The 25936-nt window shown below is 43.1% G+C and overlaps 2 protein-coding genes across 4 annotated transcripts in view; one reads left to right on the top strand and one right to left on the bottom strand.

The window, feature by feature from the left end:
* The first annotated feature begins 4428 nt into the window (after positions 1-4428).
* commd9 (COMM domain containing 9) lies at positions 4429-12938 on the top strand. 3 transcript variants are annotated; one of them, XM_035790396.2, is made up of 6 exons: positions 4429-4608; positions 11015-11140; positions 11489-11628; positions 11742-11776; positions 11887-11990; positions 12326-12938. In XM_035790396.2, exons 1-6 carry the CDS (start codon positions 4444-4446, stop codon positions 12461-12463), a joined length of 708 nt encoding a protein of 235 aa, XP_035646289.2. In that variant the 5' UTR covers positions 4429-4443; the 3' UTR covers positions 12464-12938. The 3 variants fall into 3 exon arrangements, with proteins under 3 accessions (XP_035646289.2, XP_052321193.1, XP_052321194.1); XM_052465233.1 differs by lacking the exon at positions 4429-4608 and adding an exon at positions 4783-4943; XM_052465234.1 differs by lacking the exon at positions 4429-4608 and adding an exon at positions 5951-5983.
* Positions 12939-14293: 1355 nt separating this feature from the next.
* The window catches only part of LOC118396293 (L-fucose kinase), a 36657-nt gene continuing 25014 nt past the window's right edge, over positions 14294-25936 (bottom strand). The window contains exons 13-23 of the mRNA XM_035790395.2: positions 25734-25807; positions 25275-25630; positions 24735-24951; positions 24390-24556; positions 23278-23505; positions 21396-21539; positions 20870-20989; positions 17144-17331; positions 16450-16549; positions 15710-15933; positions 14294-15510 (exon numbers count right to left, since the gene is read on the bottom strand). Of these exons, the coding sequence (XP_035646288.1) occupies positions 15439-15510; positions 15710-15933; positions 16450-16549; positions 17144-17331; positions 20870-20989; positions 21396-21539; positions 23278-23505; positions 24390-24556; positions 24735-24951; positions 25275-25630; positions 25734-25807 (1890 nt within the window). The 3' untranslated portion in view covers positions 14294-15438. The remainder of the gene's footprint in view (positions 15511-15709; positions 15934-16449; positions 16550-17143; positions 17332-20869; positions 20990-21395; positions 21540-23277; positions 23506-24389; positions 24557-24734; positions 24952-25274; positions 25631-25733; positions 25808-25936) is intronic.

Here is a 25936-nt window from a genome sequence, read left to right as displayed (position 1 = left end):
GAAAGAGATTAGCAAAGACTTAAGTAGAAGACGAGTAACTAAACGTCTGGTGAAAGTCATTGATGTTGTCTGGCAGCCTGGGATTGGTGCCAACAACAAAGCAACTTCCCCTAATGTATCCTGGAGAGAAAGAGAGAAACCATGTGGCAGTGAAGGGATCATTCAAATGATGTGAAAGGGAAGCAGTATTCTAACAATCAGGTAACAAGTAAAATGCCTGATGTGGACACCAATTCAGAAGCAAACTATGTTATGAGTCATCAGTAGGTAATACCACGCAACATGAAAGAGACACCTTGAAAGCATCATGCACAACAGGAAGTGGAAAGAAGGTACTTTCCTTAAAAGATTGAGAAGAGAGGAATGAGAAGAGAGTCTCAGCTGCAGTCCAAGCATTCTGATACAGTAGGTTCAGTTCAGTTGCCCCTTAAACAGGCCTGCAGAAGCCTTCAACCACCCTAAATACAGTTGAAGTCGGAAGTTTACATACACCTTAGCCAAATACATTTAAACTTAGTTTTTCACAATTCCTGACATTTAATTCAAGTAATAATTACCTGTTTTAGGTCAGTTACGATCACCACTTTATTTTATGAATGTGAAATGTCAGAATAATAGTAGATCGAATGATTTATTTCAGCTTTTATTTCTTTCATCACATTCCCAGTGGGTCAGAAGTTTGCATACACTCAATTAGTATTTACTAGCATTGCCTTTAAATTGTTTAAGTTGGGTCAAACTTTTCAGGTAGCCTTCCGCAAGCTTCCCACAATAAGTTGGGTGAATTTTGTCCCGTTCCTCCTGACAGAGCTGGTGTAACTGAGACAGGTTTGTAAGGCCTCCCTGCTCGCACATGCTTTTTCAGTTCTGACCACAAATTTTCTATAGGATTGATGTCAGGGCTTTGTGATTTTGTTGTCCTTAAGCCATTTTGCCACAACTTTGGAAGTATGCTTGGGGTCATTGTCCATTTGGAAGACCCATTTTCGATCAAGCTTTAACTTCCTAATTGATGTCTTGAGATCCACATAATTTTCCTCCCTCATAATGCCATCTATTTTGTGAAGTGCACCAGTCCCTCCTGCAGCAAAGCACCACCACAACATGATGCTGCCACCCCCGTGCTTCACGGTTAGAATGGTGTTCTTCGGCTTACAAGCCTCCGCCTTTTCCCTCCAAACATAACAATGTTCATTATGGCCAAACAGTTCTATTTTTTTTTCATCAGACCAGAGGACATTTCTCCAAAAAGTATGATCTTTGTCCCCATGTGCAGTTGTAAACCGTGGTCTGACTTTTTTAATGGCGGATTTGTAGCAGTGGCTTCTTCCTTGCTGAGCAGCCTTTCAGGTTATGACGATATAGGACTCGATTTACTGTGGATATAGACACTTTTGTACTTTTTTCCTCCAGCATCTTCACAAGGTCCCTTGCTGTTGTTCTGGGATTGATGTGCACTTTTCGCAATGAAGTATGTTCATCTCTAGGAGACAGAAGGCGTCTCCTTCCTGAGCGGTATGATGGCTGCGTGGTCCCATGGTGTTTATACTTGCATACTATTGTTTGTACAGATGAACATTCAGGCGTTTGGAAATTGCTCCCAAGGATGAACCCGACTTGTGGAGGTCTACAATTTTTTTTCTGAGGTCTTGGCTGATTTATTTAGATTTTTCCATGATGTCAAGCAAAGAGGCACTGAGTTTGAAGGTAGGCCTTGAAATATATCCACAGGTACACCTCCAGTTGACTCAAATGAGGTCAATTAGCCTTTCAGAAGCTTTTAAAGCCATGACATCATTTTCTGGAATTTTCCAAGCTGTTTACAGGCACAGTCAACTTAGTGTATGTAAAATTATGACCCACTGGAATTGTGATACAGTGAATTATAAGTGAAATAATCTGTCTGCAAACAATTGTTGGAAAAATGACTTGTGTCATGCACAAAGTAGATGTTCTAACCAACTTGCCAAAACTATAGTTCGGTAACAAGAATGGTGTGGAGTGGTTGAAAAATGAGTTTTAATGACTCCAACCTAAGTGTATCTAAACTTCCGACTTCAACTGTACATCTGAGTGAGTGAACTGTGAAGATGAGAGATCAATGTTGGCCATTCCATTTAAAAATAGTGTAATACTGTTCAAGAGTCAGATTGTCTCAACACGGTAGTGTACAGCAGGGTTAGAGAGATATGCCAACTTACAGTCATGGGTAGAGAGAGGCGTTTTACTTCTCATCAAGGTGTTGTACGGGGAAGTACTGTAGGACCTTGAGAGATTCTGAACTGTGTGAATGGTACTTTGAATGAGAAAGTGTAGGGGGAATCAGTAGTCAAGTCATATCAGACTGCCTCTGTATCAATGATCATCAGCCCCCCTGAAAGGTGTTTGGTATAAATTACGATAATTGTCATAGTATTTAATTTAGTATCCACACACATTTTTACATTTTGTCATTTAGCAGACGCTCTTATCCAGAACAACTTACACTAGTGAGTGCATACATATGTGCTGGGAATCGAACCTACACCTCTGGCTTTGCAACTGAGCCACAAAGAATATACATATGTGTGTGGCCCTAAGCATCTGCCTTACAATAAGCAGTAAAATTAGGTTTGTGAAATATACCCACATTAATAGAAAGCTGATTTTAACTTAATGCACTGGATCAAGTGCATATGACCCCCCCACGCACACACACAAAATTGAATGTGTTAGAAATTGCTATGCAAAGGTACAGTTAGCTATTTTATTTTATTTAACTAGGCAAGACCGTTAAGAACAAATTCTTATTTACAATGATGGCCTACCCCGGACACTGGGCCAATTGTGCCCCGGCCTATGGGACTCCCAATCACGGCCGGTTGTGAAGCAGCTTGGATAGTTAACCATTTATAGTAACTGCAGTTCATTATTACTCTGTTAATAAGCATCAGCATCAGCCAGGCATAAGCTAGCTACAGAAAGTAATGGAGAAATTAAAAAATGTATGCAGCAGGTACCTCTGGCCGGGCAGCTTCATCTTGTAGCAGGTTGAGGGACACACTTACTTCCCTAGCTACTACTAGCTAGCATGTGTATAGCCAGTAGCCAGTTATGTCTAGCTAGCCTGCCTGCTAGCTAGCTAGTCAGTTAGCCAGCAGTAATGTTAGACAGCTAACCAGGCAGTGCAAGGCAACTTTATTCAGTTGTTGTTGAGTTTGTTCTATTGGCATGCTAACATCATCATAAGTTAAGCATCTTAGCTAACATTACTATTTTTATCTTCCTGTCACACAAATGTCTAATCCTTTCTCTGTGATGCAGACACTGCAGCTCAACCCAGACTGGAAACAAACACCCTGCTATGCACAGTGAACATTATATTAGGGGGTGTGTACTTCCAGGTATGAAGAAAAGGAAACTGGGATAGAAATGTTATCATTTATTTTCTATTACTCAATGCCATTAACGAGAAAAACTAGTTGACATCTGATTTTCGTTCATAAAATGATGAATCCAAACCCAATAAAATGAGTCATTTTCAGGTTTTTCCACAATTTGATTTGAATGAAAATCAAACTGCCAAAGCATATACTGTGAGTTATCCTGTTAGAGTTTTTGTGCTGAACCCACTGCTGTGTTTCTGGTGCCATGTGTATAGTCATGTAACAGGAGGGAGATTCCAATATGTGGGAAGTGTGCAGGAGGGCATGGGACAGAGGATTGTGTAGTTTTGGTGGAAAAACATAGGGATTCCCATGTTGCCTGGGTTCGGAAGTTTCCAGTGCGAGAGAGGCATGTTGAGGTGGCCAGAGTAATGCAGATGATGTCGTATGCTGAGGCAGTGAAGATAGTAGGAGGAGGATAGGTCAAGGGTGAGGGATCCTGAGAGGATCCCTGTCAGTAGTAGATATGTGCCAGCATAGAGGGAGGCCAATGAGTGATATATGCTTCAGTAAGGTTGGCTTCTTAGCTATGGTTATGAACTGTACTGCAGAAATTGAACATAAATCACAGAAAATGGATATTGTTGTGGCAGTTGCAGAGAAGTACTTGGGTGTACAAGATTTGACTTCAGAAGCGTTACATGGTGTGTTGAGTGGTGATGTCCTGTGCTCCCAGGCCGTTGGCATGGTGTAGGAGCAGGTAGAATCAAAGAAGTGGAATGGGGTAGTGGGTTTTTAATGAGTGTAGGGTAAGTCAAAAGGGTGTTTTTTTTTATGTACTTTCTAAAAAATAAAAAGTGTAATGGTTTACACTCCAGTCCAGTTGGTGGGTGTAAAGCACCTTGGGATTGCCAACTGCTATTTAAAACCCAAAGAAGAAAAATAAGAAACTGTGCCCCCCTAGTCTTTGTTGAGCACATGACTGACTACATGTTTACAGATATTTCCACAAAGATTTGTATAACTAACCCAAGATAGACCAGAGCCTGTCGTTTCCATTGATAGCACCTGAATCATAATGAGCAGAACAAGCAAGGAGGTGGGCAGGGCCAATTTACGAACTAGTGAGATCCTATTTACGCGTTGTAGCATTTATTTGTATATTTCCGTTAGGGGATGCCTACTCAATGAAATTCGCAATAACTTAAACGCAACAACAACAACAAAAAAACTTCCGCAAAGGGTAAGTCTACAAAATGCAGTCCACTCTTACATATTTTATTTTTGAAAACATAAAACTATACGAGATTAAACGTTTCATCGATGAGAACATTTGCAAAATTTCGGCCAAAATCCATCTCGCTCCATCTTCTCCCACTGCTGGCCACTTGGCTTCCTCTCCTCAACATATTTGGTAGTGAGTGGGATCGCCAACCGGATAGTTCACATTTATACATCCGGTGAAATATCTGGAACATCTTTCTTGCTGCGATTGCCATCTGTGTTTTCATTGCATCACGTGGCAAGATGGCTGCCATTTCAGATGAATATTTTTCTTCCTTGCAAATTCTTTTAAAGGTAAGCTATCTACTGTTTGTCGCCTTTGCTATATTTATTAGTGTGATAATCTTTGTGTGTTATCGGTTTGTTATATCAGTCGATGTATCGGTCGCTTTTGTTCATTTCGTAACGTTAGCTAGTTCCGTGAACTATTTTGATTATGGCTGGCTTGCTGTATGGAATAGGCTATGCTAAATCTACAGTACTATAGCGGTGCGTAAAATCACTCCGGAAGAGTGGCGTGTATGCATGGGTGCCAAGGGAAGACAGTCTTTCCGCAAAGTGGACCAAGAAAAAAACGTGTTTTTTTTTTTCTTGTCCTTCAATTCCCAAAAAGCTGAATGCATATCACCGGGAAAACATCCGAGCGAGACGGTGCCCCTTTGAAATATTATTGGAATCTGTGTGGGTAGCTGGACAGGTAGGATGACTGACAGTGAGGGTGAACAGGAGGTCATGGGTCAGGTGACAGAGGAATGGATGAGACTGAGGCAGGAATTACTTTAACCACAAAGTGGTATATTTACTGGGCAGTTTGCTGCATAACAAAGGAAACAGAATAACATGTATCCAATCAAATTCATAATCACAAAGATCAAATCATAAATCATTCTCTAACATAATTAGGGAATTCAGTTCAATAAGAATTCAATGGGAATCAGAGTCATTTAGGCTCGGAAATATTCATCATAATAATGAGAAGAATAATACAATCAGTTATCGGTTATTCAGTCTAATCCCCATCAGTTTCATATCAGAATTAATCAGTTCAGCAAACAATGACATTTCATATTTCATCTTTTCAGGTTCGTCTTCATATGTACATGTAACATATTAACCATATCGATGGCATAATTGGCATGTGACGATCTGTAGGGCCGTGATCATTGTCCATTGACATTACACAATAGGTTTGAAGCATGTACTCCAAGGTAATAACTATAAACAATAACTGATGCCCTGCTCTCCCGATCGCAACAGATTGTTACCTTTCATCTGAACTGATTCGGTGGATTTACGTTGATTCATGGACGCACAGAATGTCTGGATTAGAAGGAGTTAAGGCTCGTATGAATGTCCTGCTTAATGTTTGTCATTATCGTAAATCAACTGCATTGTACTTACTGTAAGGGCTGTAACGTAACAAACTGTGGAAAAAGTCAGTCTTTGTTTGCGTGTCCAAGTTGGAGAAAAAAAAGACTCTACTTGTAGAGAAATGCCAAACCGCTCGTTCATCTATGACTCTGTCATACAGTAGGCTACATGCTTTGTTTTTTTTGTCCTAACTAAAATGCTTGTTCACTAGCCTTACTTTCATGGACAACGAGGAGCCAGCTAGTTAATATTAGCATATATCTAGCTACATATTGAACTTTCATCTTCTCAGGCATTATGTATGATTTTATGGTTGGATCAGAATTGCCATTATAATCATTGGCCAGTATGGGGAATTAAGTAAAACCACAAGTCAAAATCCCTATCTCCATCCATGGCCAATTTTAGTTACAGTGCAGAAAGTATTGAGACCTAACTTTTTCTACATTGTTACATTACAGCCTCAGTCTGAAATGTATTCTTTCTCCCCTCAATCTACACACATTACTAAAGAAAAAGCAGGCATAGAAATGTTTGCAAATGTATAAACAAATAATTTACAGAAGTATGGGGCGGCAGCGTGGCCTAGTGGTTAGAGCGTTGGACTAGTAACCGGAAGGTTGCGAGTTCAAACCCCCCGAGCTGACAAGGTACAAATCTGTCGTTCTGCCCCTGAACAGGCAGTTAACCCACTGTTCCCAGGCCGTCATTGAAAATAAGAATATGTTCTTAGCTGACTTGCCTGGTTAAAGGTAAAAAAAAAAAAAAATATCCAAACTTTGCTGAAGCACCTTTGGCAGCAATTATAGCCAAGTCTTTCTGGGTATGATGCTACAAACTTGCCACACTTGTATTTGGGGAGTTTCTTCCATCCTTCTCTGCAGATCCTGTCAAGATGGGGAGCGTCGCTGCACAGCTATTTTCAGGTCTCTCCCGAGATGTTCGATCGGGTTCAAGTCCGGGCTCTTCCTGGGCCATTCAAGGACATTCATAGACTTGTCCCGAAGCACAGCTGTTGTCTTGGCTGTGTACTTAGGGTCATTGTCCTGTTGGAAGGTAAACCTTCACCCCAGTTGGAGGTCCTGGGCGCTCTGGAGTAGGCTTTCGTCAAGGATCTCTCTGTACTTTGCTCTGTTCATCTTTCCCTCGATCCTGACTAGTCTCCCAGTCCCTGCGGCTGAAAAACATCCCCACAGCATGATGCTGCCACCACCATGCTTCACCATAGGGATGGTGCCAAGTTTCCTCCAGGTGTGACGCTTGGCATTCAGGCCAAAAATGGTTCAATCTTGGTTTCCTCAGACCAGAGAACCTTGTTTCTCATGGTCTGAGAGTCCTTTAGCTGACTTTTGGCAAACTCCAAGCAGGGCGGTCATGTGCCCTTTAGTGAGAAGTAGTTTCAGTTAGAGGTCAACAGATTATGATTTTTCAACACCGATACCGATTATTGGAGGACCAAAAAAGCCGATACCGATTAATCTGCCGATTTTGATTTTTTTTACTATATTTTTTATATACATTATTTGTAATAATGACAGTTACAACAATACTGAATGAACATTTATTTTAACTTAATATAAAACATCAATAAAATCAATTTAGCCTCAAGTAAATAATGAAACATGTTCAATTTGGTTTAATTAATGCAAAAAAAGTGTTGAAAGTAAAAGTGCAATATGTGCTATGTAAGAAAGCTAACGTTTGAATTCCTTGCTCAGAACATATGAAAGCTGGTGGTTCCTTTTAACATGAGTCTTCAATATTCCCAGGTAAGAAGTTTTAGGTTGTAGTTATTATAGGACTATTACCCTCTATACCATTTGTATTTCATTATCCTTTGACTATTGGATGTTCTTATAGGCACTTTAGTATTGCCAGTGTAACAGTATAGCTTCCGTCTCTCTCCTCGCTCCTCCCTGGGCTCGAACCAGCAACACAACGACGACAACAGCCACCATCGAAGCAGCATTATCCATGCAGAGCAAGGGAAACAACCACCCCAAGGCTCAGAGCGAGTGACGTTTGAAATGCTATTAGCGCGTGCTAACTAGCTAGCCATTTCACTTCGGTTACACCAGCCTCATCTCGGGGCTTGAAGTCCTAAACAGCACAATGCTTGACGCACAACGAAGAGCTGCTGGCAAAACGCACAAAAGTGCTGTTTGAATGAATGTTTACGCGCCTGCTTCTGCCTACCACCGCTCAGTCAGATACTTGTATGCTCAGTCAGATTATATGCAATGCAGGACACGCTAGATAATATCTAGTAATATCATCAACCATGTGTAGTTAACTAGTGATTATGATTGATTGTTTTTTATAAGATAAGTTTAATGCTAGCTAGCAACTTACCTTGGCTTACTGCATTCGCGTAACTCCTTGTGGAGTGCAACGAGAGAGAGGCAGGTCGTTATTGCGTTGGACTAGTTAACTGTAAGGTTGCAAGGTTGGATCCCCCGAGCTGACAAGGTGAAAATCTGTTGTTCTGCCCACCGTTTCTAGGCCGTCATTGAAAATAAGAATGTGTTCTTAACTGACTTGCGTAGTTAAATAAAGGTATTAAAAAAATCAGCGCCCAAAAATACCAATTTCCGATTGTTATGAAAACCTGAAATCGACCATTCCGATTAATCGGTCGACCTCCAGTTTCAGTCTGGCCACTCTACCATAAACGCCTGATTGTTGGAGTGCTGCAGAGATGGTTGTCCTTCTGGAAGGTTCTCCCATCTCCACAGAGGAACTCTGAAGCTATGTCAGAGTGACCACCGGGTTCTTGGTAACTTCACTGACCAAGGCCATTTTCGCCCCAATTGCTCAGTTTGGCCAGGCGGCCTGTTCTAGGAAGAGTCTTGGTGGTTCCACTTCTTCCATTTGAGAATGAGTGAGACCACTGTGGTCTTGGGGACCTTCCATGCTGCATACATTTTTTGGTACCCTTCCCAGATCTGCGCCTCGACACAATCCTGTCTTGGAGCTCTATGGACAATTCCTTTGACCTCATGGCTTGGTTTTTGCTCTGACATGCACTGTCAACTGTGGGACCTTATATAGACAGGTGTGTGCCCTTCCAAATCATGTTCAATCAATTGAATTTACCACAGGTGAAGTCCAAGTTGTAGAAACTTCAAGGGTGATCAATGGAAACAGGATGCACCTGAAGTCAATTTCAAGTCTCAAAGCAAAGGATCTGAATACTTATGTAAATAAGGCCTTTATTTGTAATACATTTGCAAAAATGTCTAAAAACATGTTTTCGCTTTGTCATTATGGGTTAGTGTGTGTAGATTGTTTCCCTCAATGTATTTGATACATTCTAGAATAAGGCTGTAACTAGTGATGTACTGATATGACATTTTTGGCCGATACCTAATGTTTTCCTTGCGGAAAAAAAAGCAATACCGATATAAAAATTGTCTTAAGAACTTTATGGGCTTTCCTGACACCGCATATTATATAGGTCCTGGATTGCAGAAAGCTTGGCACCAGTGATGTACTGGATGGTGCAGCTGTAGAACTTTGAGGATCTGGGGGACCCGTGGCAATTGTAACCTTCTGCATCACTTTGAGGTACTTTTATTCCGAAGGCAAACTGCAAATTCCACTATTGTCCCTAATCCTTATTGTGGCTAGCTTCTCAAAACACACAACCCGGTCCGGTCGAGCCTCACTAGCCAGATGAAGCTCGCTGGCTGCTTATAACCTTAGCTTTGGGCAACAGGGTTAAGTAGCTAGCTAGCTATTTACTTTAATGAACATGAAGTTCAATTGCAATAGGCGAAAAAGTGGCTACCTAGTTAATAGTTACAAGGATTCCTAAATCTTTGCTAAGAATTATGGAAAGGACTACAGTTTCTATTGGTCATTGTTTTCAGGCTGGTTGTATTAGTGCTAGCTAGGTACCACGCTAAAGCTAGGTTTTATTACCAACGCGGTATTGTGGCCGGTGTTTGCTTGTTTGTAGACTTTTGTACAGCTTTGACAGTGCTACTTATAGTGGCGGCGCTTGGCTTGCACATGCAATTTCAGAACACACAACATTCTATAATATAACTGTTATTTGATGTAAAATGAAAAGCTTATTTAACACTAACACGCAAAGACCCAAACAGCGTTCCGTTTGCTATTACTGTGTAACTCCTTTAGGGCAACATCTGACAAATAGCACACTTGGTAGTGTACCGGTGCTCGACCAGTTGGCGAAAGCCAACATCACCAACAGAGAACAGTTGATTGTCAAGGGGAATGAATTCCATTATCTTGGCGTTTAATGGATTTCGCCTTTGAGTTGTCTCGCTGAAATTGTCTTACTCTTTCAAATGACTGCTCGATCCACACAGCAGACGTGGGCTAGGTTAGGAATGCTGTGTAGTACAACATTTTCCGTGGCGTCATTATCATGTACCTACACACGTAGGCTTTGACATCGGGCCGATACCGATGTTGGCATTTTTATTTAATGTCGTCTCATTCCGATATATCATGCATCCCTAGCTGTAACATAACAAAATGTGGAAAAGGTCAGGGTTCTGAATACTTTCTGAATGCACTGTAGCTAGCCACTGGAGAACAATACAACAATTCAAATTCTGTCAATGACATCTGGCTTTTGTTGTGAAGCCAAATCCAAACTGGCTTCCCTTGACTTTTTTTGGGGGGGTGCGCCAGGACCATTTATAGTTGAGCTCGTTCGGATTATTTGATAAAAAAAGAAAGGGTGGCCAAATGCTCGCTTCCCTTGCATTCAATGATAGATGGGCTACACATACAGAGGGGCACTTATTTGCTTGCTTTCTCCGGTGAAATACATTCAGCCTCTTGTGAATTGAAGGAAAATGATGGCTTCCCTTGGCACCCGTGAATACACGCCACTGTAAGGCTAGTCTTACCTATCCCATAATGTGCCTCTGTAGTCTATAGATGAGCCCTGAATGATCTCAGTGAACGTCTGTCTCTAATCACTTTCATGTCGACTCACTACCATGAATGGGGAGAAGGCTCCATCGAAGGATGCGGTGCGGCAGCTATGTGCTGACAGTTTCCCTTCTGGAGCCCCTGAGTCATGGCGACTCGCGGAAAGTACAGCAGGGACCCTGTCTGTATCTGCCATCGAGGCAAAGGAGGTGAGTGTGAGAAAGTAAAGTAATTGCAATATCAGTCATCAACCAAGGAGAGAAACAGGTTGCACTGTACACAGATGGCAGCTTTCTAATTCTAACTGCCATTCACTAATTCTCATCAGATTCCAAGAAGCGTTTACATGTCAGGGACCTAGTAAAGCGTGGCGACCCGGGTTCAAAATCTGCGAAGGGCATTGTACTGTCGCTGTTTGCTACAATATTATTACAGAATGCAGGCCTAATGTATAGAACCACCAACATGACTCTTTACACATCTCTCAAACCACCAGTGTTTGTCAAACTGATCATCTGGGAGAGGACACCAATTGATCCTGTGCTCCTCTCTTCCAGCTTATTGCAGCCCTGCACACCCTTTCTCACCACATCCTGTTCCATAACCTGACAGCGCCAGAGCAGATCCTTGTACTATTCCCCAAGTCATTCCACCCCAGCCTCAAGATCCTCATTACCAAGATTATGCTTGAGCACAGGTCTGTAGCCATCCCTCTCACGCTCACCAAGGACCACTTTCTCATGGTTCTTCAACGTACATGTCTAATTTTGAGAACTGAAATGGTGTCAAATGATTTTTTTGTTGTTGTAGCCCCACATGGAGAAATGAGGCTCTGTCTAATCAAAGTAAGCATGTTCTTTCATATTCCAGCTCTATTCTTTGAACTATCTGTTACTGAATGAGTGTGAACGTGTGGTACCAACCCTGACACAACTGTTGGTTGAATGTTCTCCAGTTTCGCTGCCCCATCTAGTGGAGATGGACTGGAGAGTCGACATGAAGACTGCATCTGACTCGGTCAGTCGCATGGCTGTGCCCACCTGCCTGGTGCACATGAAGGTATGCCAATGTGCGCCATGCACTGGTCTCAACAAACATGTGTTCTCCTCACTTTAATATTACCATTTTCTGCACTTTGTCACATACATCCAGTGCTTAACATGGGCAGGGGCTCACTGGAGCCTCAAATGTTCTACTGCTTGAGCTCCTGCACCTCAGAATATTAGCTCAAAAGTATTGTACTGGTACCCATTTCAGTCAGTCAAGCACTGCTTTACATCCATACATCACAAGCACTGCAATCACATTTATAAATGTGTAGATGCTACAACTAGGGCTTGTTGAAGTTGGTCTGGGTATAAGTGACTGTCACTAATAGTGTGTTGCCATTGCAGGTGGAGGACTCCAGCTGTCTAAGGGGAAGTGGCGCTCTCTCATCGGTCACGGTGGAGTTGAGCAAGGAAACTCTGGACACCATGCTGGACGGCCTGGGCCGGATCCGTGACCAATTGTCAGTGGTGGCCGGAAAATGAGACCCCTCACCAGAATGGCCACACCGGAGGCCTTGGGTGCATCATTCTCGATACTCTAAAGTGACTTTCACTCATCTCCTCTCATTTATCTGCACAAATCTGAAAACAGAGAAATCAATTATGGGTGCCCATTTTCTACTAATCGACATAAGTCTAAAATGTAAACACTTGATAAAGTGGCTCACACGACGTCAGTGACACTGCCAGGGTATCAGCCACAAAAGTTGTGTGTCAGTGCCGTTTTAAGGAAGGTGGGAAAGAAGAGGTAGCAATTTTAGACATGGGCTAAAAGATGGGAAAAGGAGAAGAGACTCGTTCCTCTAGTCCCGGGGGGAAGAAACAAACAAGTACACACAATCCCATCATTAGCACTGATCTGGTAGTGCCACGACATTCCTCCTTGTTCTGTCAGTAGAGTCAAGAGGGTCTTTTGAATTCAATGTTTATGTCAATAAATGAAGAGATTAATGCTGAAGTTTGTCTTTTCACTGCTCTTGTACTAGGACCATCAAATCAGTCAATACACAGGACCAAGATTTTGCAGAGCTGGATTACATGTATTTTAGTCTGACCGTAAACAGTTAGTTACGAAATAAGTTATGGTTCATCTTCATTCAAGTAGTATGTTATTAATGGCTCATTTTCCTTACAATTATATTGTACACTGAAAATACATCAAGGCTACAATCTCTTATCACAGCCTTTTTGTTAACAGGAGGCCCCTACATTTAACAAGCCAAATCTTTGTTGTTAGGGTAATTTTTCAAACATTTCCATATCAAAACACAGTAAGAACCTCGCATCAATACCATATTAAACATTTTGATCAAGTGTGTTGATCTTGTTGCATGGGAAAGTAGCAGTTAGTGGTGTGACGAAACCCATAACTAGCCTACAGATATTGTTGCACACACTTTGTCTAGGGGTCCTGTAACATGAATGTGTGCATTTGTGAGAAATCAACGTATGTGCCGAGATGTTGCAAAGGGAGACCGCAAACTTGCCTTGGGCCAGGGCCGGCTCTGTCTCTTGGTTGGCCATCCAAGCGGAGTTTTATTTGTTCAGATGGTGACGAAACGCATGTACAAAAAGGAAACCACCAGCAGGCATGTCCAAATGAACCAGCAGCCTCACAGCTTACAAGCTGAGACTCTGACTGACGATCACCCCAATTGGCAGCACCAATGTGTGCCGATCAACCAAGCTCAGCACCTGCACCCGGTCGCTGCCACCTGAGGGATTGTGTGTGAAAGGGTATCCTTGACAATGTCCATTAGTAGTAGAATTTGAACCGTTTTTTACAGATAGCCAGGGGCACACCAACACTTACACTGTTTAGTGAGTCCGCCAGATCAAAGGAAGTAGGGTTGACCAGGGATGTTTGCTTGATAAGTGTGTGAATTTTCCTGTCCTGCTAAGCATTCAAAATGTAACGAGTACTTTTGGGTGTCAGGGAAAATATGAGTAAAAAGTACATACTTTTCTTTAGGAATGTGGTGTAGTAAAAGTTGTCAAAAATGTAAATAGGAAAGTACAGATACCCCCAAAACTACTTAATACTTTACACCACTGTTACAGTATTTTGCCTGGTAAATAGTTTTCTCCCAATGTTTATATGACCCCCAAACAAGCCCATAGTTGCCTGCATATGCCTTTTATAACTCCCGTGCGCGAGTGGTTGTAGTGGTGTGCAGATGTGGGTGGTTGTCTATTTTCATTGAATATACACCATAACAAAAATCCATTATTCATTTGTTTAGGCAGATCCTAAGAACCATAAGACGAATAAAAATATTTTCAAAAGGATAGAATTTCATATTTTGAGTTGAATTATGTTACTGGTCTGTGCAGCCTCTATGGTTGTAGCATGCACATTAAATTAATATTTATTTTGTTTATTAAACAGAAAAGACAGTCACACATTTGATAGTAGGCTAAGAATGAAATAATAGAATAAAATACAAAGAATATCCCACACAACTTGCATCATGGCAACATAAAAATATTTATCAGAGCCCAAATTACACCTGATTTTTATTTAATTTAAATCTACGTGTCACCTCTTTCCAACCCTCACTCTGCTTTGTTAGGGAGCAGGCGTAGGATATTACATTGATAGTATCTTCATTACGACACCGATAGAAAATAATAGCAATCTATATTTTCAAAAGCATTGGAGTCTCGTGTTCCTACTGCGTGTGATCAGTGCTAATAAATGAGCCAACTTGACAAGATGATCATGAGCAGCACTCACCTCAAATCAAATGTAGGCCTATTATAACAAATTGGATGACTTTGCGAGTTTAAGTAAACAATAATTTGATGCCTTCAATTGCATTAGCCTACTTTATTCCAATATTTTCATGATTCAGTGATATTTGTTTCCACAGTTGTGGTTAAGGAAATAGTCGTTGATGGGTGAAGTGACATGCCTCGCAAAGTTTCTAACTGCCAGGATGATAGTAGTAACGGCCGCTGTCTAGCAACCATCAAGAGCTTAAGAGCGGAGTGCGTGCCAATGCCGCCTCAGGATTTTATGGTAACATTTCATTCGAAGCCGTAGGCAGAACTTTACCGTAATCATGACTAGGTCGGTTGGCGGAAATAAACATATGGGCTTTGTCTCGCGGGCAATACCTTTCTTATATAGAGAGAAGTCGGCATAAAGTTGGCAGAATAATGTCTCGGTTTGAAAGGTGTACATGTCCCAGTGGAGGCTGCTGAGGTGAGCGTCTTATAATAATGGCTGGAAGGGAGCAAATGGAATGGCATCAAGCACCTGGAAACCATGTGTCTGATGTATTTAATACCATTCCATTCATTCTGCTCCAGCCATTAGCACGAGCCCGTCCTCCACAATTATGGTGCCACCAACCTCTTGTGATATGTCCTAACACTAACCATCCCCCAATAGATCATAAAAGTTAGAAATGTGTATAAAAATGGCTTAGGGTCCAGACATCCATCAGTCTGTCTCAAGAAGACTTCAGCAGTGAGATGCCGTCCATGTCCAGCTCAACTGGATGGACACTGAAGTCTCGGAGGCCCTGGGACACAAACAGTCAATGTCAGCTGAAACGCTGAGCATACCTCAACTCTGCTTTTAAATGAGTTCTTTTGGTTTCTTTTTAAACTCAAGTTTTAAACACATAGGACTGATATAACTGCCCTGTTCATTCCCTGCCATCTTCATTTGAACTATACCTGATCCTTTCAGTATATCGCCATCTGTCTATATATACTCACTTGTGTGTTGTTGAGGACCTGACGCACTGCCTCCCCCTGCTGTGGCTGGCGGGTCAGCAGGTAGAGGAAGCCCCCTCCGCCCGCCCCAGCCAGAGTCTGTCCCAGGGCCAGCGGGCGCAGGGCATCCATCATGGTCCGCACAGCTGCCGGCTCACACCCCGGAGCCATCACCTTCTTCTGGCCCCAGTAACGCTCCAGACAAGCCCCCAGCCTGGGGAGAGAGCCTAGAGGGAGATGGAGAGGATTAACAAACACATTTAGAATCTCCTGGCTTCCACGCATAGCCTACAAGCCACTGATGCAGACATTTTGAACGTCTACCTTTTGAAAAGTCTAACAAATCCATGTAATACACCATCACAATAAATCCATTATGTATTTTAGACAGGACTAAAGAAACATGATATGAAGAAAATGTATATTTCAGAAGAACAGAATAGCATACTCCGAGTTGTCCTGATGTTAGGTCCTGATCTGGCCATGCCAAATGGCTGTGGGCTACACTACTTCATTTAGCAGACAGGATTTCCTTAGAATTCCGTGGCATTATTTTTTAGTATGAAGAATACAATTGAACAAAGCTGAATAAAATAGAAAGTATATTTTCTCAAAATAATTTGAGGGTGACAAATTATCATGCGCCCATCTCAAAACAGGTGCAGCTAGAAAACAAATCTGCCAATTAAAATATGCAGCCCCACTTAAGTACGAGTTTGAAAGACCATTACCCTCCCTCTCACCTTCTGTACAGGCGCGGGCACACTCTTCTGCGTTGTCCACTAGCTGCCCGGCGTTCTCCACGATGGAGGGGACACGGCTGTACCAGCGCCGCACCGTGTCCTGCACAACAACATGTGAGCCATTTTAGAGACGAGACACCCAACATCCTTCAAACTGTACCAGGGGTACAGCTCAGTAGTCTGAAGTTGCTTCCTCTCCTTGGCTATTCCTCTAAGTAGCTGTAGAAGTTGACATACTATTTTGATCATGTAGTTTTGAAAGATTTCAGCTGGTAAATACATGGTACATGTGAAATGACAAAATGCCTGCAGCACTGAGAGGAAGTGTTCTACCACAACTGTACACTATAAACAGGAAGTGATCAGAAATATTATTGTGGAAACAGGAAGTGTGGATGCTTGATGAAAACATATGAAAAGGAACTTTACAGAACCTCATTAAATCCCAAAGCGATTTGTTGAACCCTAAACTTGACTAAAAGCACAAAACAAGGTGTTCTAGCACACAGAGTCAAAAAGTGTTGGATTTATTACAGTGGAGATTTAAACTCAATAGAGACTAAAAGGCCTGATTTATAAGTTACAATAATTTTTTGAAAGTACAAAAAGTCAGTCTTTTCAATGAATGGTATAAAGTTAAGGGGTTAACATTGTGACTTTGAATAAGTGGATGGTGGAAGGCTGGATGGCTAACCTGCAGCAAGTTTCGTGCAAGCCGAGTCTTGCCGGTGTAGACCAGCAGGAGGTGCTGTTGCAGTGAGAGCAGAAAGTCGTCGGAGAGAGGGAGACGTTCCACTTCCACCCGGAGGGGGAGACAGGCTTTGGAGCGCGCCACCTTTACTCCCCCCACCAAGCCTCCGACCTGGTCCTGCCAACCACCACCTCAGGAGGGAGATCGGGAGAGAGAAGGAAACAAAATGAGTGCATCATAACAAATAACATATCATATTCTATTAATATAATATGCCATTTAGCAGACGCTTTTATCCAAAGCGACCTAAAACCCTTTTACACGGGTGGTCCCTGCTGTGTACGCTCAAACCGGTGTGATTAGAACACTTCATTAGAATGTCTAGTTCCGATTGAGGTGTTTGAGCTGGCCACACTGTTTTATCACAAAGCAATGTTGCAATTATCATTGTGTTTTATAGGCTACATTGGTCCTAGCGCTAACTGAGAAAAGAGACACAAGCTGTCATATTTAGACAACTCTTGGCTGATAGAAACCATAATATATAAATTAACAATAACTATTTACACTTCATCACATCATGGGTGAGCTCACCAGTGATCAAAATAATTGAGTAAAGCCCTTTCTAAAAGTCTAAAGTAGTCCGATGGTGTGTAGTTGTGCGCGCCGCCATGGTTGTTTTTCCCCCCATCAACCAAAGATAAGAGGTAACAAGATGAGTTGGGTCTGTTTGCAGTATGCATGTTAAAGACATCATTCACTTCCAGAAGTTCTCGAGTGAACCATCCCTTCACCTTGCTATAACATCATTTGTCTGACAGACGTTTTTCGTGACTCAGAATGCATTGAATGATGACAACAAACATGGCTCCACACATAGCCGGCAAACAGCTTAGCAAAATATATTTATAACGGACCTAAGCTGGTTTATCTGTGCCGTTTACAGTGGGAGCAAATGAAGCATAGTGGGCAGAACAATGAAGAAGGTGAGCAAAGCCAAGCAGGAGCTAGTGAGATCCTATTGGCACATTGTAGCGTACATTTGCATTTTCAGTCAGGGAGCACCTCCTCTGATTCGAACTTGCATTCTTAAACAACGCCATTTTTTTTTTAACTTTGGAAAAGTGTCAAATCTATAAAACGTAGTGCACTGTGTTTGTAGCGGATTCTAGTTTTGGGAACAGAAAAATGTATTGAGATCCAGATGTTTCATAGATGAGAAAATGACCAGAATCTCGGCCCAGTTTCACTACTAACGACTGGACTTCCTCTTCCCTCTTCTATATTTGGTTGTGAGAAAAAGATCTAAACTGATGCTTCAGCTTCATAGCCCCTGGGACGTGCCTGTAGCTTAGCATTAGCTCAGCATAATCAGTACAACCTTCAAAAAAGTATTTTACACACATGTCCATTACAATCTATGCAAGAATCCAAAGTTATTATAAGTAAGGAAAAGAACAATGAAGGCAACACGGGAGCCAGGGTTTTGGCTAGAAGGGATCCCAGCTTTTGTCAGATTTGACTTTTCGTAGCAGGTTAGGAAAATTAACATAGCAGGTTAAGAGAATTAGGTTAAGGTTAGGAAAAGGGTTAGGATTAGCTAAAATGGTTCCCTTCTAGCCATGTCAGTACGCCAGTCGGAAAATGCGCCAGGGGGAAAAAAGTTAGTGCAGGTTCTGTTCTCACTGGAGATGCAAATGTCTGCATTCTTGATCCTAAGAAACACTGGGGAAGTGCTTGGGCTCTCATCTAAGAGAGAAGTTTGAGGCATTACAATGTGCCGGACAAATGTAAATTGTTCGCCACAGTGAAATGGGCTGCTTCTATGTGAATTATTGAGGAGGGCGAAACACACCTCAATTCAAATTGTTAAATAAGCCTTGTTTGCCTATAGATAATTAGCACGCAGCACGCCATGGTTTAAGGGCAGAGCGGGTTAACTGTCCTGATGCGTAACAATCACATTTTGCAACAGTGAAGGCATTCTTCACAAGCATAAAAACATCTCATGCTTTGGGGACAGATATTTGGAACTCACATGTGGGTGAATAGATTTTCGTATCAGTGGCCCCAGCGGTAATTGATCCCTCTATCCTAACGTTGCAAGCACCATGCCTTACCTGAGCCACACAGCATAGGATGTGAATGGTATCCTGTGTACAGTGCATTCGGAAGGTATTCAGACCCCTTGTCTTTTTCCACATTTTGTTACGCTACAGCCCCATTACAAAATGTATTAAATTGTTTTATTTTGGTCATCAATCTACACACAACACCCTACAATGACAAAGCAAAAACGGTTTATTTTTAAATTTTTGCAAATGTATTAAAAACAAAAAACTGAAATATTACATTTATACAAGTATTCAGGCCCTTTACTCAGTACTTTGATGAAGCACCTTTGGCAGCAATTACAGCCTCGATTCTTCTCGGGTATGACGCTACAAGCTTGGCACACCTGTATTATATTCTCACGCTCTGTCAGGTTGGATGGGGAGCGTCGCTGCACAGCTATTTTCAGGTCTCTCCAGAGATGTTTGATCGGGTTCAAGTCCGGGCTCTGGCTGGGCCACTCAAGGACAGTCATAGACTTGTCACGAAGCCACTCCTATGTTGTCTTGGCTGTGTGCTTAGGGCTGTTGTCCTGTTGGAAGGTTAACTTTAGCCCCAGCCTGAGGTCCTGAGTACTCTGGAGCATGTTTTCATCAAGGCTCTCTCTGTACTTTGCTCCGTTCATCTTTCCCTCAGTCTCCCAGTCCCTCCTGCTGAAAAACATCCCCACATCATGATGCTGCCACCACCATGCTTCACCGTAGGGATGGTGCCAGGTTTCATCCAGATGTGAAGCTTTTGCATTCAAGCCAAAGAGTTCAATCTTGGTTTCATCAGTCCAGAGAATCTTGTTTTTCATGGTCTGAGAGTATTTAGGTACCTTTTGGCAAACTCCCAACGGGCTGCAATGTGCCTTTTACTGAGGAGTGGCTTCCGTCTGGCCACACTACCGTAAAGGCCTGATTGCTGCTGCAGAGATGGTTGTCCTTTTGGAAGGTTCTCCCATCAACACAGAGGAACTCTAGAGCTCTGTCAGAGTTACCATGGGGTTCTTGGTCACCTCCCTGACCAAGGCCTTTCTCCCCCGATTGCTCAGTTTGGCTGGGCGGCCAGCTCTAGAAAGTGTTGGTGGTTCCAAACTTCTTCCATTTAAGAATGATGGAGGCCACTGTGTTCTTGGAGACCTTCAATAATGCAGAAATATTTTGGTACCCTTCCCCAGATCTGTGCCTAGACACAATCCTGTCCCAGAGCTCTACGGACAATTTGTTTAACCTCATGGCTTGGTTTTTGCTCTGACATGCACTGTCAACTGTGGGACCTTTTATAGACAGGTGTGTGCCTTTCCAAATCAATTGAATTTACCACAGGTGGACTCCAATCAAGTTGTAGAAACATCTCAAGTATGATCATTGGAAACAGGATGCACCTGAGCATCAAAAGTTCGGAATACTTAAAGGTATCCGTTTTTAATTATTTTTTAATACATTTGAAAAAATTCTAAAAACCTATTTTCACTTTGTCATTATGGAGTATTGTGTGTAGATTGACGAGGATATGTATTTATTTCATCCCTTTTAGAATAAGGCTGTAACAAACTAAATGTGGAAGAAGTCAAGGGGTCTGAATACTTTCTGAATGCACTGTATGTGTTTTTGTGAGTGCGTGTTGTCTCACCAGTGGTCAGCATCTGCTCCAGGTGGAGAACAGCGTGAATGAGAGAGTCTGTGTCGTACGTTCGCCCCGTGCATCTATAGACGGCTGCCAGCACCGCTCCCGCCAAGATACTACTGGTACCTGCAGGTGCAACAACAAGCAGTGCGAGAGAAAATGGGGAGAAAGATGGAGAAAGAGTGAGAGAGGGGATGTGAGGGGAAGGGGAGAGAAGGGTGAAGGAGTGAGTGGGCAATGTGTGCCACTTGTCATTGATGACAAGGTAGTGTTTTTTGCTTTTTCTGCAGCACCAGAACAACAAGAGACAATGTGGTGGTTTATGTGTTATGAGACGCTGACACTGGCCCATGGTCATGTGCATTAGGCACCAAATGGAAGAAAAACAGACTGAAACAGGGAGGGACTACTTAGACTCTCTAATAAAAATGACAATACATTTTCCATTGCAAAACATTCTCCAATGTCTTGCAAAATGTCAAAATTCTTTCTGTTACATGCCCAATTGAGCACAACCCATTGCTCTGCTTACCCAGTCCTGAACCGTGCGGCAGGAGGGACCAGGTGTGGATCTCCACCCCTCCGCCCCAGCGCTGCAGGAGCTGCTCATCCAGGGACTGCCGAGAGGGATAGGTAACCAGGCCGCTGCATACACACACTGCCTTCAACAGGGCAGCTGGGACACACACACAGGAGCAGATGACCAGATATGACCAACAGAGATGTGGTGTAGCGTAAAGACATCAATTCTGTTCACGCACCCTTTTAATTGGTGAGCATTTAGTGTTCACAGTGACAGCTGCCAGTTTTACCACAACATGATTGATCACAAAGCATGACCTGGACTACGATCAAAGACAAAGTGATCAAACATGACAACTAGAAATGTGCCTTTATGAAAAACTGGATCACGCAATAGCAGTCAACAGACAGCACAAGGATATAGAATTATTATTAAGATCATTTTTATTTTATTTTAAAAGATGGAAATGCCACACAAGACTCCACACACACACACTAACTAATCAGCACGGCCCACATACACTACCGTTCAAAACATACATGAAATGAGTTGCAAAATGAATAGGAAATATAGTAAAGACGTTGACGAGGTTATAAATAATGATTTTTAATTGAAATAGTAAATTGTGTCCTTCAAACTTTGCTTTCGTCAAAGAATCCTCCATTTGCAGCAATTACAGCCTTGCAGACCTTTGGCATTCTGGTTATCAATTTGTTGAGGTAATCTTAAGAGATTTCAACCCATGCTTCCTGAAGAACCTCCCACGAGTTGGATTGGCTTGATGGGCACTTCTTACGTACAATATGGTCAAGCTGCTCCCACAACAGCTCAATAGGGTTGAGATCCGGTGACTGGCCTGGCCACTCCATTATAGACAGAATACCATGACTGCTTCTTCCCTAAATAGTTCTTGCATAGTTTGGAGCTGTGCTTTGGGTCATTGTCCTGGAAATTGGCTTCAACAAAAAAGTGCCGTCCACAGGTTTATGGCATGGCGTTGCAAAACAGAGTGATAGCCTTCCATCTCCAAGATCCCTTTTACCCTGAACATGGCTCCAAGCACTCCTCAAGCATCTTTTCTGCGTCTCACGAATGTTCTTCTTTGTGATCCTTTTAGATTCGTCGGTCCATTACACTTTTTTTCCAATCTTCCTCTGTACAGTGTGTGTTCTTCTGCCCATCTTAATCTTTTCTTTTTATTGTCTAAGATATGGCTTTTTCTTTTCAACTCTGCCTAGAAGTCCAGCATCCCGGTGTCGCCTCTTCACTGTTGACGTTGAGACTGGTGTTTTGCAGGTACTATTTAATGAAGCTGCCAGTTGAGGACTTCTGAGGGGTCTGTTTCTCAAACTAGACACTAATGTACTTGTCTTCTTGCTCAGTTGTGCACCGGGGCCTCTCACTCCTCTTTCTATTCTGGTTCGCGCCAGTTTGCTCTGTTCTGTGAAGGGTACACAGTATTGTACGAGATTTTCAGTTTCTTGGCTGTTTCTTGCATGGAATGGCCTTCATTTCATAAACTGACGAGTTGCAGAAGAAAGTTACTTGTTTCTGGCCATTTTGAGCCTGGAATCGAACCCACAAATGCTGATGCTCCAGATACTCAACTAGTCTAAAGGCCAGTTTTATTGCTTCATTAAATCAGGACAACAGTTTTCAGCTGTGGTAACATAATTGCAAAAGATTAGCTAATAACATGACATTGGAACACATGAGTGATGGTTGCTGATAATGGGCCTCTGTACGCATATGTAGATATTCCATAGAAGAAAAAAAATCTACAATAGTCATTTACAACATTAACGATGTCTACTGTATTTCTGATTAATTTGATGTTTTTTTTTTTAAATGGACAAAAAAATGTACATAAAAATGCCCATTTAAGTCTTACCAGGTGCATATGGCACACAGTGGTCTTTCAGATCCTCCAGCCTCTCGCAAACTGTCTCCATGGCGATAGCATCATCCTGCACTCCGCTGGAACTGACCAATAGCAGACGGGGCTCTTTGATGCGACGAGCTCTGGCACCAATGGGCCGTCTCCCGTCGACCTTCACTGCCACGTTGACCACTGCGCCACCATGTTCAAAGGCAATGGGCGGAGTGTCGCTCCAGCCACCTGTGGGATAGAGCCTATTGTGAGAAGTACTCCGACGGGCTTTGTGGAATGAAAACACAAACTGATATAGGACCAGGCTAATGACTTTCCATTCCATTTTTTGTTAAACTAAGCATCCCATGGCATTGTTGGGTTCCAGTATGAAATACTTGCTATACATGGCGTTAATGGGCACATGTATGAGGAATGTATATGGTGGGGTCAATGGAGGTTGGATAAGAGCCAGGGGTTTGGCATATTACTAAGTAAGGGAAAGGCAATCACATGGTTGCGGTCACTAATAAGGGTGAATAGCTGTGGATTAGTAAGGAATGGGGTCTGAGGTCAGGTCACATGAAGGGAGAAGGAACAGTTTATTACCCACATCACTTAACTTCCTGCATAACAACAAAGATGTAGTGTTTATAGAAAAGGAGGAGACTCCACCTAAAAGGGGGTTTAAACACTTGTGCTGGTGGAAACACGTCTTTGCAGCTGTTTGACACAATGGGTGAATAAACTTGGTTTGAGCTTTGACTAGAGGTCCGTTAGTTTCTACTCTGTTTATTTAGAACCTAACGGCATGTTTTTAGGGGTATTGTCCCGGATTAAAAGAGTAGGGATAACTCCTCAAAAGAGCTTTGCCATTAGAGTTTGGCTAAGGGAAAGGTCTAGGGCAGAGTTCCCAAACTCGGTCCTCGGGACCCCAAGGGCTACATATTTGGGTTTTTGCCCTAGCGCTACACAGCTTATTTAAATAATCAACTAATCATCAAGCTTTGATCATTTGAATCAGCTGTGTAACATTAGGGGAACAAGCAAAAAGCGTACCCCTTCAGGTCCCGAAGACAAGAGTTTTAAAAACGCTGTTCTAGCGGTGAAAGAACAGGGCTGTTGACACTCACCTGAGAGGTCCAGTCTGGCAGGACACTCCACATCTTGCCATTCCCCAAGGGGCGGGACCTCACCTTGACCAATGTAGATAAATCTCTGTGATAACATCACAGCCTGTCGTAACAGCACCTGCCCGGCCGCTTCATAGTGCCGTGCAGCACGCACCAGCAAGTCTGGCCTGCAGGGGGCAGTCATACACTGTCACTTCTGACTTAATTTAAATGTATTATAATAATTAATGGTTTCCTTCCCTTCTTGACCATAGTCTTAAGGAATTGATATTGCAGAAAGTAAACATTATGGTGCATATGCAGATGTCAGCAGTTAATAGTTAATAGTATCAGTATGGGTCTGACCTGCTGAGCCACTTGGCTCTCTCGGTGGCCAGGGCCTGGACGCCACCCAGCAGGTCTCCCTGCTCTAGGATGGAGAAGGCATGGCTCCAGGCAGGGTTAGCAGCCGGCCCGCTCCTCAGCCCCCCTCGGCCCTCCCCGGCCAGGCAGGCCAACACGTCAGCTATACAGGCCAGGCAGCGGGCCGCCACTCCCAGATTCTCCCCGCTGCCCGCTGCAACTGGAGCACACAAGATTACTATTGTCATTCAGAGCGTGTCTGCACGTAGATAACAGTATGTCTACTTGGTCTCCACCAGCCTTTTTTCCATTCTTATGGCCGTCTGACAGCAAGAGTGCAAAATGAGCCTGTATAATGCATTCAGGCACCTGCACCCCCAGGAATTCACACAAAACACACATTTAGAGAACATAAACTTCAAGTGTTGAAAAGGTGAAAGAAATAACATGGTACCTGAGACACTAACTCCTCCACACTGCAACTCCTTGCAGTGTAAATGCCCATGTGTTCTCACGGTCAAATAAAGGAACATCAATACTCACTGGAGTCTAGTGTGCAGAGGAGCTCCTCATGCTGGCCTCCAAGCACGGCAGCCCTGAAGCTGGGCAACAACCCACGATCGCTCTGGCTCTTCAAGTTGTCCATCACTCTCCTCCTCCCCACCTGGAAGAATAGCGCCTCCCTCCAGCGCAGCTCCCCCTCCTGGTCAGTAAGGGAAAGGACCTCTCGGAGAGAGAGCCTCCACACGGCCCTCCACTGCTCCAGTGCCCCCGGCCCACCCAACAGCCAGCACACCCCCACCTCCAGCCCCACCGCACCACCCCGCGGCTGGAAGACCGGGAACAGGCGGGCCTCCATGAGTGACTGGGACCTCCCGGACCCCCACAGATCCTCAGGCCTAGGGAGAGAAAGAGCAGAGGGACCCAGCAAATATAACATTCATCATTCCAAGGGTCCAAATCATGAGCAGAGTAGGTTAGCAATCAAGCTAACACGCTTACTGTATTCCAGTGCGGCTGTAGAGGTCACTCCATCTGTGATTCAGAAAGGTGGCACCATCGTCATCGCAGGAAATCTATGGGAAGGCAAAGTCTGTAAGAGACCAACAGACATTCTAAACAGCCTCTGTCCACAGTCCTACCATTCAGATGGTGAAATATCTAAAGAAGGTGGAAGGGAGGAGGAGAGAGAAGACAGCGCCCTG

This window comes from Oncorhynchus keta, chromosome 17 (genome assembly GCF_023373465.1).
Source record: "Oncorhynchus keta strain PuntledgeMale-10-30-2019 chromosome 17, Oket_V2, whole genome shotgun sequence".
Taxonomy (NCBI): domain Eukaryota; kingdom Metazoa; phylum Chordata; class Actinopteri; order Salmoniformes; family Salmonidae; genus Oncorhynchus; species Oncorhynchus keta.
Note: the sequence above shows the minus strand (reverse complement) of the source record. Positions and strands in the feature narration are given on the sequence as shown.